Source organism: Palaemon carinicauda, chromosome 3 (genome assembly GCF_036898095.1).
Source record: "Palaemon carinicauda isolate YSFRI2023 chromosome 3, ASM3689809v2, whole genome shotgun sequence".
NCBI classification, from domain to species: Eukaryota; Metazoa; Arthropoda; class Malacostraca; order Decapoda; family Palaemonidae; genus Palaemon; species Palaemon carinicauda.
The window spans coordinates 162,377,313-162,392,118 of record NC_090727.1 but is presented as its reverse complement, the minus strand read 5'-3'; the positions used below and the strand labels follow the sequence as shown (position 1 = coordinate 162,392,118).

The 14,806-nt window shown below is 35.6% G+C and overlaps 1 protein-coding gene across 2 annotated transcripts in view; it reads left to right on the top strand.

Annotated features, from left to right (window-relative positions):
* The window catches only part of LOC137638749 (uncharacterized), a 183,783-nt gene extending 174,563 nt beyond the window's left edge, over positions 1 to 9,220 (top strand). For both annotated transcript variants that reach the window (XM_068371094.1, XM_068371093.1), the window contains exons 2-3: positions 3,503 to 3,630; positions 4,801 to 9,220. In XM_068371094.1, coding sequence (XP_068227195.1) covers positions 5,417 to 6,373 — 957 coding nt within the window. In that variant the 5' untranslated portion in view covers positions 3,503 to 3,630; positions 4,801 to 5,416 and the 3' untranslated portion in view covers positions 6,374 to 9,220. The remainder of the gene's footprint in view (positions 1 to 3,502; positions 3,631 to 4,800) is intronic.
* Positions 9,221 to 14,806: the final 5,586 nt, after the last annotated feature.

Below are 14,806 nucleotides of genomic sequence, written 5' to 3'. Positions count from 1 at the left end.
CATATCTTGTGACAAGTAATGTCTTTAGTTTCTTCTTAAATTCAATTGCTCCCGTTAGGTCCATTTCAGTTGGCAGCTTATTATAATGTCTAGGCGCACAGTAGCTAAAAGCCCTTTCACCAAATTTACTATTTTGTTCTTGGTTCAGATAGTCTCACTCATGTCTTATGGTAACATTTGTTTCTAGTTCTAGTTTCTGGCATTCTTTTAGATATTTTGGTTCGTTTTGGTTCAGTATCTTAAACGTCAGTAAGAGCCTGTATTCAAATCTCGCCTTTACCGGCAGCCAGTGTAATTTAATTAGTGCAGGGGTAACTCTATCCCTATTGTGTAGTCCTTGCTTTGTTCTTGACTCCAATGCATACTCGTACTTTAATGTAAATTTTCTTGAAAATCCTAAATTTGTCCCTGGGTCAAATATCACATGTCATCAAAGTTTCGATGAAATTGGTTCTCTAGTTTTTGCGTAATGTCCAAAAAAAGCTTATTTTGCTTCTGACTCCACTACATAATTATATATATCATCCTCAAAATCTACTGTATTTATAGTTTGGTCATACCTCTTAACGTGTACATGTACTTCAATGTATTTTCTCCAAAGCTTAATGGATTTGTCGTAGGGTCATACCTTGCATGTCCACCAAGTTATATTGAAAAGGGTTTTGTAGTCTGTGTAATTTTGTTAGTCCTAATTTGCTGTAGACTCCAGTGCATACTTGTCCTTCGACGTATTTTCTTCGGTCTCGTGGATTTGTCCTTGAGTCATACATCACATGTCCCAAGTTTCGTTGGAATTGAATCTAGTTTTTCCTTATGTTCAGTTTTTTGTTCGTAATAGCCCTGCATACTTTTACTTGGATGTATTTTCTTCAAAATTGTCAATTTCACCTTGGGTCATACATCACATGTCCACTGCTTCGTAGAAATTGGTTCTGTAGTTTGTGCAATGTTAACGAAAAACAAGAACTTATTTTGCTTCTTCCTCCTCTGCATACTTTTAATTAGATTTTCTTCAAAATCTAGTGAATTTATCCATGGGTCATACCTCGCATGTCCAAGTTTTGTTAAAATTGGCTGGAAGTTTTTTCTCTCCTAACGGTCTTATTTTGCTCTCAACTAAGTGTACTTTCACTCAGATGTATTTTCTTGGTTTTAATGGTTTTGTCCTAGGTCATAACCTCGCATGTGCACCAAGTTTTATTAGTTTCTGTAGATTTTGTGTAATGCTCAGACATTTTATGCTCTCAACTCCACATCGTACTCGTACTACATTATATTCTAAAAAAAAGAAAAAAAAAATATTGGAATTGTCCTTGGATCACACCTCTCGTTTTAAGTTTAGTTATAGTTTTCTGTAGGTTTTGCGTGATGTTCAAAAAGTCATTGCGTACTTGTCCTTCGATATATTATCAAAATCTAGTGGGTTAGTCTTTGGGGCCATACTCATACTTCATATATTCAACAAGTTGTTTAACTTCTGTAGTTTTTGTGTAATGTTAGTGTTATTTTGCTCTAACTCAACAGCATACTTTTAATTTGATAATTTTCTTAAATATCTAGTGAATGTGTCCTTGGGTCATACCTCGCATGTCCACTAAGTTTTATTGAAATTTGTTTAGTTTAGCAGTTATTGCATAATGTTCATAAACAAAAAGAGCTGTAATTCGGTGTAATTTCTTCCAAAATCTTGTGTATTTGTCCCTGGGTCATATCTTGCATGATCACCAAGTTTCGTTGAAATTGGTTATAAATGTATCACTGGTACTATGTTAAATTGCAGTTAAGTAATTTTATCTGTAATAATTAAAACTAGAGAATTGGTAACTAAATTTTGACATTGGCATTGTCAAACTTCGCTAAATGACCACCATGGTTAACAGCTAGAATAGACCAAGAAGAGAGTAACATCCCATAAAGTTATTGGAACTGGACAACCATCCAAAGTACCTAAGAATTTCTACACGTGCAGCCTAAATCTAAAGCTTAGCAATTTCTTGTATAAACCATTTTTTCAACTAAATAGTTTATACATGTTCTGTTACGTAATTAATTACTTGCTAACAGTTTTCAAGTTTGTTTACCTTTGACCGTGGAAGCAGGTGATGGCATGGTGCTTTTCCCCAAAAGTATTCCTACATACCCTAAGTCCTTAACCATATTTAGGCTGTTAACACTAAACCCCCTTGTCCAGTCATAAGATAACATTGCTTTATTTGCTTGATGGGATAATCCTTAAATACTGTAATTAATCCCTTCATTCAGGTTCAACATGAATTTATGCATTACTGCTCTGGTCTCCTAGCTATCCGTACCACCACCACCACCACCCCATATCCTTCCTTCCATCCCTCTTCCTCTGCCTCCTGCTCCATCCCTCTTCCTCTGCCTCCTGCTCCATCCCTCTTCCTCTGCCTCCTGCTCCATCCCTCTTCCTCTGCCTCCTGCTCCATCCCTCTTCCTCTCTCAAGTCCCCTATTTCCTGGTATTTTCTTAGTGTTTGCTGCCCCTCCTTTCTGCCCCCTTCTGGATTTGGGGCTATAAAACACTTATATTTAATCTTACAATTCTCACTCCCCTACACCCTCTTTCAAGTACTTTAAGGGATGATTTCCTGGTCTTAATCACACAAGGGAACCCTATGCACTACAGGACCTAAATTAAGTTAATTGTATACCATAGGCATTTAGTGTCACACAGCATATTGCATGTTTGTCAAATCCACATTGAAACACTTAGAACAGTTTTCAGTTAATTGAAAGCCTGATCTTTAGTCTTCCATATGTCCAGTGCTAGTTCGTCGTACCGTATAGTCTTGGGACTGCGTGTTTGAAAGCTCTGGAACGTACAGTAGTCATGCACCTTGGCTCCAATAATTTGAACGCCTTGACTATTGTCTACACGGTTTGTTGGCTCCACGTTGTGTTGGTAATTTTACTAAGATATTTTAGATGTCTGGCTCTCTTAACCCAATGGGTTAGGGCGCGTATCTTAATCTACATTTTGAGCTTTAATAGGCAGCCAGTGTAATTTAATTAGTGTAGGAGTAATGCTCTCTCAGGGTGGGACATAATTTATGGGTTGTGCTTCTGTTTATGCAATTTTTCTCTCGCGCTCTAGATGGAGCTGCTGTCACGTTCATTGGACTAAAGGGATCTAGGACTTCTAGCCCACCCACCACTCCACCAGTAATTTAAACACTTGTTAAAAATTTCTAATGACTGCAGCTTGTTTCAAGCTGAACAATCTCTATTAAAACAAATAAGTTAAAATAGAATTGATAGTTTCGTAATTTTAAACTACTGGTAATTTAGTTAGGAAAGTGGAGCCTCAAAGGTTCTTGTCTTTTTTTATAATACCATTATAGGTATTGTATTAGGATTTTGTGGCAATAAATTTTTCTTCTGAACTTATGAACTTCAAAAGTTATGTATAATACTGCATTAGTTCTTAATCATTTCAGTTTAACTATCAAAAGCGCTTATTTGTGAAATTTTCTTACCAGGTTGGGCCGTTAATTTCTATGGAAGGAATTAGAAGATCATGGTAACCTGAAATTGCACAGTTTTCTGCTAGAGATAGCATTTGGAGATCAGGAAGAGGAACTGAGAACTAAGACATGACCTCTCACAGGTAAGGACTGGTATTGTGTAATTATCCTGAAATGTGTATTGTACAAATTGAAGGGAATTGCCTTTGTATGCAATGATTTAAAATTAGTGTCTGGCTTGAACTTAGTTCAATGATGTCCATCAGCAACCCCCCTCCAATTTTTGAGTCGCCAATGCAATGTGAACTTTTGGAAAGGGTTATAGAAATTGCGAACTTTTAAATAAATTAATTTCTGATACTCGCTTGATAGCCATGTACTTACCCCCCCCCCCTCCTCCTATCCTACTGCTCTCCAATTGACTAGTATCAAGGATAAGGACTGATTTAATCGTTGAAAGTGATAGCAAGACTGTACGGCATATTCATGCCATAGCAATTGCCATTAGCTACACATTCCACCATATATTAGACCTATATTTATTATAAGATGGGAATTTTTTTGGGGGAGGTAATAAACTATCAGCTTCAAGAGAAACATGATTATTGTGAATACAGAAATTTTTGTTCAATGACGACTAAACATTTTCAGTAACTTACTGAATTTAGTTAATTGCCACATTTAGCTTACAAGTTATGATTTTTTTTTCCTCTTAAATTTTAAGGAAAACGAATTGAAATTTTTAAGAATTTTACTCTTTTGAAATCCTATTGTAGTTTCAAGTCTGTAGTGTATAGTTAGCAGCAACATATAAAAATTCTAACTAAAGTATGTCTGTAATACTTACAAATTTAAACTATGGCTTTGGACTAAATGTTTTGAAATATTTGATGCAAGAAAGGTCAATGAAGATAGCCTTGTACCACATTTACAAGGAAATTAAGTACCCAACAAAACATGTTGGATTTAGTTAAAGGCAGCTAGGTTATGTGAATTTTTCATATGCCATCAACATACTGTATTAGATTATAGGTCTCTAAATTTTATGAATACCTGATTTTGATTATTTAATTTTGGGTAATAGTAATGAAAGTTTATCGATGGATATTAAGTTTATCGATGGATATTAAGTTTATCGATGGATATTAAGTTTATCGATGGATATTAAGTTTATCGATGGATATTAAGTTTATCGATGGATATTAAGTTTATCGATGGATATTAAGTTTATCGATGGATATTAAGTTTATCGATGGATGTTACCCTTCTACAGTTTTAATATTCCACTGGTTAATAAAGATTCTTATTTTCAGGTGTAATACAGTGTTCATCAAACTTCAAGGAACCAAGTATTGATTTCCCATGGATTTCCACGCTATAGTATGACGGAGGTCTATTGCTTCGATGTATACTTTCACCTGTGAAACTTGTGAACCATTTCAAGTATTGTAGACGTGTTTCAATAGTTCATAGTTGTTAGGAAGGAAAACTTGGAAGTTCTTAGTTTTGGTTTTTCGTTACAAATTACTTAATACAGTAAATTTTTAGTCTTTAGCTACTTCAAATTCATAATTAGTGAATTCTATTAATATTCTACTTATATTTTGTCATATTTAAATATACAGTCAAGTAACAAAGATGCAGGCTAATTGAAGGAAGTGTTTTTCCATGAGATAGTATTTAACTTGACCTACAGTCGTATTAAGTATAGCACAGGTATAAGGCATACTTTGACATTATCCTCAGTTTTTAAACCTTTGCATTTTCCTTGGTAGTTTGAAGATACCTTGTTTTGAAGATACCTAGTTTTGTTTCAATTGCTAGTTTTGCTTTATTCCTAAGCTGTTTTAAATGCTAAAGCCAGTAAATTAAGGTAAAATCTTTCCAGTTTTTAACTTTAAACTAAGGCTTTTGTAAAACTCGTTTGAAATGTGGCTAAGCTTAAATCTTGGAATAAGTGTTCCTGTAAAGAAATTGAAGAGGGTTGAAGAACTGATAAAACCGGGGGTAAAAAGTAAATATCAGGAAAGGTTGAAAATGGCATATGACGAGGTGAGAGTAAGAGAAACTGGTAATTTAGAGGAGGAGTGGAAGTTAGTAAAAGAAAATTTTGTTGGGATTGCAAGTGATGTATGTGGGAAGAAGGTTGTTGGAGGCAGCATGAGGAAGGGCAGTGAATGGTGGAATGAAGGAGTGAAGGTAAAAGTGGAAGAGAAAAAGAGGGCTTTTGAAGAATGGCTGCAGAGTAATAGTATAGAGAAGTATGAAAAATATAGAGAGAAAAAGGTGGAAGTAAAGCGCAAGGTACGTGAGGCAAAGAGGGCAGCTGACCTGAGGTGGGGTCAGGGACTGGGTCAGTCATATGAAGAGAATAAGAAGTTGTTTTGGAAAGAAGTGAAGAGAGTAAGGAAGGCCGGCGCAAGAATTGAAGAGACAGTGAAAGATGGAAATGGAAGGTTGTTAAAAGGAGAGCAGGCAAGGAAAAGGTGGGCGGAATATTTTGAAAGTTTGCTGAATGTTGAGGATAATAGGGAGGCAGATATAATTGCTGTTCCAGGTGTTGAGGTGCCAGTGATGGGAGATGAGAATGAGAGAGAGATTACAATAGAGGAAGTGAGGAGAGCACTAGATGAAACGAGAGTAGGAAAAGCATCTGGTATGGATGGTGTGAAAGCTGATATGTTGAAGGAAGGGGGTGTGACTGTACTTGAATGGTTGGTGAGATTGTTTAATATGTGTTTTGTGTTGTCAATGGTACCAGTAGATTGGGTTTGTGCATGTATTGTACCACTATATAAGGGTAAGGGAGATGTGCATGAGTGTTGTAATTCAAGAGGTATTAGTTTGTTGAGTGTAGTTGGAAAAGTGTATGGTAGTGTTGATTAATAGGATTAAGGATAAAACCGAGAATGCAATCTTGGAAGTACAGGGTGGTTTTAGAAGAGGTAGGGGTTGTATGAATCAGATTTTTACAGTTAGGCAGATATGCGAGAAATATTTAGCAAAAGGTAAGGAGGTGTATGTTGCGTTTATGGATCTGGAGAAAGCATATGATAGAGTTGATAGGGAAGCAATGTGGAATGTGATGAGGTTATATGGAGTTGGTGGAAGGTTGTTGCAAGCAGTGAAAAGTTTCTACAAAGGTAGTAAAGCATGTGTTAGAATAGGAAATGAAATGAGTGATTGGTTTCCGGTGAGAGTGGGGCTGAGACGGATGTGTGATGTCGCCGTGGTTGTTTAACTTGTATGTTGATGGAGTGGTGAGAGAGGTGAATGCTCGAGTGCTTGGACGAGGATTAAAACTGGTAGGAGAGAATGATCATGAATGGGAGGTAAATCAGTTGTTGTTTGCGGATGATACTGTACTGGTAGCAGACACAGAAGAAAAGCTTGACCGACTAGTGACAGAATTTGGAAGGGTGTGTGAGAGAAGGAAGTTGAGAGTTAATGTGGGTAAGAGTAAGGTTATGAGATGTACGAGAAGGGAAGGTGGTGCAAGGTTGAATGTCATGTTGAATGGAGAGTTACTTGAGGAGGTGGATCAGTTTAAGTACTTGGGGTCTATTGTTGCAGCAAATGGTGGAGTGGAAGCAGATGTACGTCAGAGAGTGAATGAAGGTTGCAAAGTGTTGGGGGCAGTTAAGGGAGTAGTAAAAAATAGAGGGTTAGGCATGAATGTAAAGAGAGTTCTATATGAGAAAGTGATTGTACCAACTGTGATGTATGGATCGGAGTTGTGGGGAATGAAAGTGATGGAGAGACAGAAATTGAATGTGTTTGAGATGAAGTGTCTAAGGAGTATGGCTGGTGTATCTCGAGTAGATAGGGTTAGGAACGAAGTGGTCAGGGAGAGAACGGGTGTAAGAAATGAGTTAGCGGCTAGAGTGGATATGAATGTGTTGAGGTGGTTTGGCCATGTTGAGAGAATGGAAAATAGTTGTCTGCTAAAGAAGGTGATGAATGCAAGAGTTGATGGGAGAAGTACAAGAGGAAGGCCAAGGTTTGGGTGGATGGATGGTGTGAAGAAAGCTCTGGGTGATAGGAGGATAGATGTGAGAGAGGCAAGAGAGCGTGCTAGAAATAGGAATGAATGGCGAGCGATTGTGACGCAGTTCCAGTAGGCCCTGCTGCTTCCTCCGGGGCCTTAGATGACCGCGGAGGTAGCAGCAGTAGGGGACTCAGCATTATGAAGCTTCATCTGTGGTGGATATGTGGGAGGTTGGGCTGTGGCACCCTAGCAGTACCAGCTGAACTCGGTTGAGTCCCTGGTTAGGCTGAAGGAGCGTAGAGAGTAGAGGTCCCCTTTTTGTTTTGTTTCATTGTTGGTGTCGGCTACCCCCCGAAATTGGGGGAAGTGCCTTGGTATATGGATGTATGATGTATATGTAAAGAAATAGGCAGTAAAAGCTTTTTAACTGTTAAAGGTTGGATATTTGATTTTAATTGAAATGTTTTAGGTTTCTAGAATAGTTCTTGTATCCAGGCTAAGTATTGAGAGTTTAGTGCATTCTATAGTGTCATTTTGTTGTAAATGAAGAATGGATGTATGATGAAGTAATTTGTGATAATTGGTGTTACCGTTGCTGTAGTTTTTTGCAAGTAGCAGTTGGGAAAGTCAATTGTCAGGTCAGGGGGTATTTATTTATTTGGAAGTTAAAAAAAAAAAAAATAATTCTGATTTAGATATTTGTATGATCTTTTGAAGTTTTGTAGTCCAGGCCTTTTCATACTTTTGAGATACGTAATGGTTGGATTTTGTCGGTATTGATATTTTCAATTGTAGCTTTACAAACCACTTAACTGTAAATGCTACGAATTTCTAGGCCATGCTGGATGTAGACATTTGGTCATAACTGTTAGGGCCCATCAAACATACGTGCCATTTGAAAGTGGAGCAGATTTTAAAGCTAGCAATTAATATTTTTATTCGGAAATAGGTATTTATTCGGTGCTTTTTCAAGACCTCTAGGATACAGTAATGGGTAGTTAATTATAGTTTATAATGCAAGAGGGATTCTTTTCATTGTCAGCAGTTAAAAGGTAACTTTGTTCTGAGATCTGTAGGTTTTACTCCAATATTCTAGCGAGGTGGGATATTTTGCATAAAGCTCCAGGCTGTGTAAATATGGCTGGGTTAGGGGTTTCAGCAAGTGGAAGTTAGTCTGAATTATAGTGTAATACAGTATGGTCCCAATTATGCTAGTTGGGTCAATCCATGACCTCAGTGCTGGGAAATCGCATACTTTGAGGGAAATCACATTTTGATACACAAAGGGAATAATTTCGTTAGGCCCAATGCAAGCTTTACTACATATTTCCAATACTGTACTATTGTATCCTGTATTTTTTGTAATATAAAGTCCTTGTAAATGAATAAACATCAGCAGTGTTAGTTTGAATAACAAGTTTAAAATTATTACACCCAAGATGAGAGGAAGTACCACACATTGCTGCATATAAGGTAACTTGAAGTTAGGGCAAATATTAATCAGCTTAGGTTGTATCTGCTGTTTAATAACAAATGGTGAATTGCAAAACCATCTGTGTATAAGCAAGTTTTTGCTGTATCATTTTCCAATATTAACCATTCTATAAAGTGCCTTTTTCTGGACATGCCACCTAAAATGGAAACCTTGTTTGGTTACATTTCATCGGCAATCGTAACACATACGAATGCGTTGATACATTTGTGTATAAGTTAGTTTTTGCAGCAAGATATCTTACAAAGTATCATGTAATGATAGTTATCACTAATGTATTACTTTTTCCTTAAAATTTACAAATAAATGAAATAATGGTGATTTAATATCCTTTTTAACTAAACGTTGCCTAAAACACTTTGACTTCATTGCCAATCATAACGAACAAATGAAAAAATTTACACATCGGTAAGACTTAAGGTTTTAGTAGATGTTAGTACAAATACAGTATCTTAAATATCCGTAAAAATTCTTGAATGTCGCAAAACGGGAAAACCATTGTTATAGTTTAGTCAACACTAACAAACTATTGCTAATGACAGTATAATTATTTACCATAGTTTCAAAATTTAAAAGGGTAAAATTCCATAAAATTTACAAAACATTTTTCTGAACCTCTTAAGTCAGTCTAACTCTGCATCAACTTGTACCTACATCAATTATGTTACCACTAGTTGAAAATAAGTACTAAAATAGTTTTCAATATTCTTAAAAGCAGCCAAAAAATAAAACTGTTGTACTGCTTCTAGAATGTTTGCTGTGACAGAAGATGGGAGATTGGAGAGAGGATAATTTGTAATGAAAAATTTATAGTGTGCTAATTTACATGTTATTGCTACATCAGTAACAGTCATTAAAATTAGAGATTAGAGAAAGAAATTTAAAGGTTGCTAGAAATGCAACCACAAGTTTTATTTTCTCGACGAGCTGTTTTTTCATTGATATTTTTCCTCTTAAGCTGTTTTATGAAATGTCGGCTTTATGTAAGGTAAATATTGTTTGATTACATTTGTAACTGTACCTAGGCCTACGCTAGCCTACCAGTACTTGAAAAACTGTATATTAGATGAAATTTTGTGCGTGACTCGCAGACTTGAAAATGTTTTTTTAGATACAGAATTTGTAACCGTATAAAAGGAGATTTGCACAATCCGAATAAGCATATTTTGGGACCATACTGTTGGATAGGTAATACGGATAGCTTATATCCTGCATAATAACTTTGTATTAAAGGTTGTGGAGGTTCTAAAGTCTGCACATTACCTTGATTATCCAGTGATAAAGGCTTTTGTTAGTCTCAAATATACTTTTTGTAAATGTTAACTTTAGAACAGGTCTTGCCAGCCAGCTATTTGATCCCAGACTTTCTACCAAATCCTTTTATCAGTTTTGAAGGAAAGTTTCACTAAATTTTCAGATGTTTAGTTTTGGAATATCCAGAGTTAGATTGGAAGGATCAAGTTTATTCAGATCCTTAAAGTTAAGCTTAAGTAATTACTGTGTAGTAAAGATAGGACTGATGGTTCATTGCATATGTATCCTGACTAGCTTGCTTTAGCAGTAGTAAATTAAATACTATACCCATAACCAGGAGTTAGTATTCTCCTAGTGCAATATCATCCTAGAAATGGGTAATGTCTGCACATTTGTCTGAAATTAATTGGAATTTGGCAAATTCTACTGATTTAATAAATCGCAAAGTATGTATTCTGTTAAGTCTGTAGATGCTCAGGGATCTGCTTTTTACAAACTTGAAATAGGATTTTTACCCAGATAACTACTGTAGGTTGAAATAGAAATTTCTTTAGCATAAGGTGACTTCCTTTCAATATAACAAATAAAAATACTTTTAATGTATTTTGTTGGCATTTTTCTGGTGGTTTTTAGGGAAGGAAAAAGTAGAATTAGGTTTGAAAAGGTTGATAGGTGATGTATTCTTCTCCACTGGTCAGTACCCTCTTCCTTTCAGACCTAGGCAATAGTGTCAATCTTGTGGGTGACCCATCTTTAAAAGGTTATATTGCTATTGAATCTTAAATTTTGTGACCAGCCAGCAAAGGGATTTTGATATTTAATTTTAACTAGATTTTGTGGCCCAGCCAGAAAAACCATCAATTGTTGATGGTAGTTTTCAGCAACACCCACTAGTCAGAAGAAATAGCAGAACATTGAGCCCTATAAATTTTTTTAATTCAACTATGAGATTTACATTTGAGTAGCCTTGAAGTCTTGAACTGAAAACAGTACAAAGTTGTAGGGTATTTTGTGGTCTATTAGAATACTGTATTGAGTTTGGATAACGCAGCACGATTACCTCGACTATTTCTTAAGTCTTTAATTGTTCTTAATGAGGATGGCAGGTACATCCTTGCCAAATTCATGGAAGAGATGTTTTGTATGATGCCAGTGGTATTTTTAAGTTCGTATTGGAAGCTGGCTATCATAATCGTTGCTTAATTTAAATTTATCTTTCATGATTAATTCATTATTAACCATACTCTATTGGCATCAATGACCATTGATGTTATGATGCCATATAATTACCAATCATTTATTAGTGTTCTTAATAGGTAACAAATGTTTTATGTAGTTATGCCTGATGCCAATAGCATCTAATGTATGGTCCTAAGTGGTTTTTACTCCTAGTGGCTGATGAACTAATTTTTCGAAAAGTTTAGTTACACTATTGTAGTTAACTGAGACTTTCCATTGGTTTTCTTGTGATGTTTCCAGGATCATGTAGTACTTAATCACAAACACAAAAAGGAAGATTAAAGCCTAGAAAGAGAATAATTTCCTGAATAGTGCTTATTGGTTTAATCAATCTTCTACCTCTGAAAGGGTATGAAATGGACAGCTGTGGCTTTTTATTCACCAGACCTAACTTATTTCCTTTCATTATGCAAGAGGAAATGTTTTTTTGACAGTAATTGTAGTGGTTTCCAGAATATCGCTGGACGTAGCACACAGACTGCCTAATGTCAGAATGCTGACCACATGCAATCTTCTTACTACACAAAAAAATGGTGGAATGGCCAGAGATCTGGACTAAAGTAAACTGTCAAGAAAAAATGGTCACTGGGCACCATCCCTTGATTTTATACGGGGTAAGGGGACCTAGCGAGGACCTTAGAACTCCTCCTTATCTTGGAGTATACCATCTCTCTTCAACTTGGACTCTGCAGAGAGTTCTTCATAACAATGAAATAACTAATGCTTATACAGGTAGCTGAGATTTACTTGCGCATGGCTATGCTTAACAAATAAAAACAAATTTTAAAGGCTGGTACTCGAGGAGATCTAGTTGGGAAATCCTTGCCACATCTATATAACATATGGCTAGCTTCAAAATGAGAAAAAAAGTAAGAAATATGCTACAATAATGAATAAGAGTTGATCAGCAATGTCTAGAAAATTTTAGGGAAAAATGCTTACTCATTGGGCACTCATACCAATACAACTACCTAATCTCCTCAGTAAATATTTGTTCAGCACATTAAAGTTTCGTGGGACTAATTTTGCACTTTCATTAATGTTTCCTTGAACATTATTATTATTATTACTTGTTAAGTTACAACCCTAGGTGGACAAGCAGGATGCTATAAGGCCAAGGGCTCCAACGGGAAATAGCCCAGCGTGGAAAGGAAATGAAGGAAAACTACGAGAAGTTTAAGAACATTAAAGTAAATATCTTATATAAACTGGAAAAACTTGAAAATAGCAAGAGGAAGAGAAAGATAGAATAGTGTGGTTGAGTGTACCCACAAGCAAGAGATCTCTAACCCAAGACATTGGAAGACAATGGTACAGAGGCTATGGCACTACCCAAGACTAGAGAACAATGGTTTGATTTTTTTAAGTGTAGGCATCCTAAGTGCTGCTTGCCATAGCTAGTCTCTCTTCTACCCTTATCAAGAGGAAAGTAGCCACATTAACAACCCATGCCTTATGATAATGATTACCTTGGTGACGCTTTGTAACTATAATGCAATTAAGTTCGTGATGCAGGTTTTTCTCAGTTAAAATCAAAGCATGGGGTTTTCTGTTAAGTCTGTCTTCAGTATTACTGTTCCAGAACCCTGCAACATTCTAGTTCATTCTCTGTATAATGAGTTGGCGGAGTCTGGACATTGACTTCACTTGAAAGTTTGACTGCCACAAACTTTTTTTGTCACTTTGTATGGTCCCTTGTTTGTGGGATGAATATATGAAATGTTATTCAAATAAGCAGGCTCTACAGGAGGGAAGGTAATTGCCCCATGATTGGAAAATATCCATCAATTATAAAATCATTATGTAATATAAAAATTAAGGGTAAATGGTGCCCCGTTTCAAGCATAGTTTCACCACTAGTTCCACTTACTGTCTGTACTATAATGTACTGTATACGGAATCAACAAACGCATTTTTTGCTAGGGGAAGGCAAAAATAACTTTGTCCATCCAACGATCCACATGCCCCCCAAGTTGAGGGTGTACACAAAATAGGAACTGTTAAATTGCGTGACTGTAATTTTTGGTTCCCTATAGGGGGTAGGGTGCGCAGCCAGCAACTTGTAAAGAAACACAAGGAACAATGTTCAGAGGAATTGGGCAACAATACTATACTACTATGCATTATACAAGAAGAAAAAATATTAACCTTTCAATACAAAATATTAACTAGTGGAAGTGTTTAGGTTTTTACAATTTTACCATTTGCTTTTATGTCTCAATTCATTAAATTTACAAGACCCCAAGTTTGCATTTCAGGGCAGTTCATCAGTTAAGGTACCCCAGATTGAATTTGTGTGATGGCCCTAATTGCAACGTTGCATCTGCTAAGAGTAAAAGTCCACATGATTATTGGTTATTAACAACGGGTGAACTTCTCAAGACTAGAAATTAGGCAATTTCATGTAGAAAATCTGATTTCTATTCTTTACATTTAATGGACATGACTGTAGTCTTTGTTCCTTTTCAAACTTCCATTAGAGAAAAGATATTTCAATTTTCTATATTCAGAGTTCAAGAAAACCAAATCTGTCGGCACAAAAATGTTCATCTAAGGCCCCGTCCACACGAGCGATCTTTGCTCGGTAAACTTTGCCTCTTTGCGAGCTAAGCCTGTCGAACGCATTTAAGCTCTTGTCCAAACGACAGTGGTTGGGTAGTGAAAGACTGACAACTCGTGGGCCGTGGCCGTTTAGGGTACTGCAGGTGTGACAGGAACTCCACTGTCCCGTGACGTAATTTTTCTGCTATTCTATACTGTTTACGTGAAGTGAATATAGTTGTTTGTAAAAGGATAAGGGCAAGGTGTAATTTATATACTTAAATTATATTAAGGCACAAACATATCCGTGTATGAAGACGTTTGAGAAAGTCAGCAAGTAGATAAAGCACGTAGAAACAAATAACCCTGAAACATTCATCGTCAACGAAATTATAACAATATCATGAAAAAACGTAAACAAAATAGTAAGCAGCACAGATATTTTTAAGGAAATGAGTTCAATAAATAATATAAAACTGAGAAAGATAATTTATTATTAAGATATATGTAATAATACAGTACACTGCATAAGTTGCAATTTAGAGCTTTTATTTAATTTCTTTGTTTATAAGATTTACCTTAATTAGGAGTATTGATAATTTATAAGCAGTGCATATATATATATATATATATATATATATATATATATATATATATATATATATATATATATATATATGTGAGTGAGTGTATGTATGTATGTCTGTATATATATATATATATATATATATATATATATATATATATATATATATATATATATATATATATATATATATATATATATATATATATATATATATAT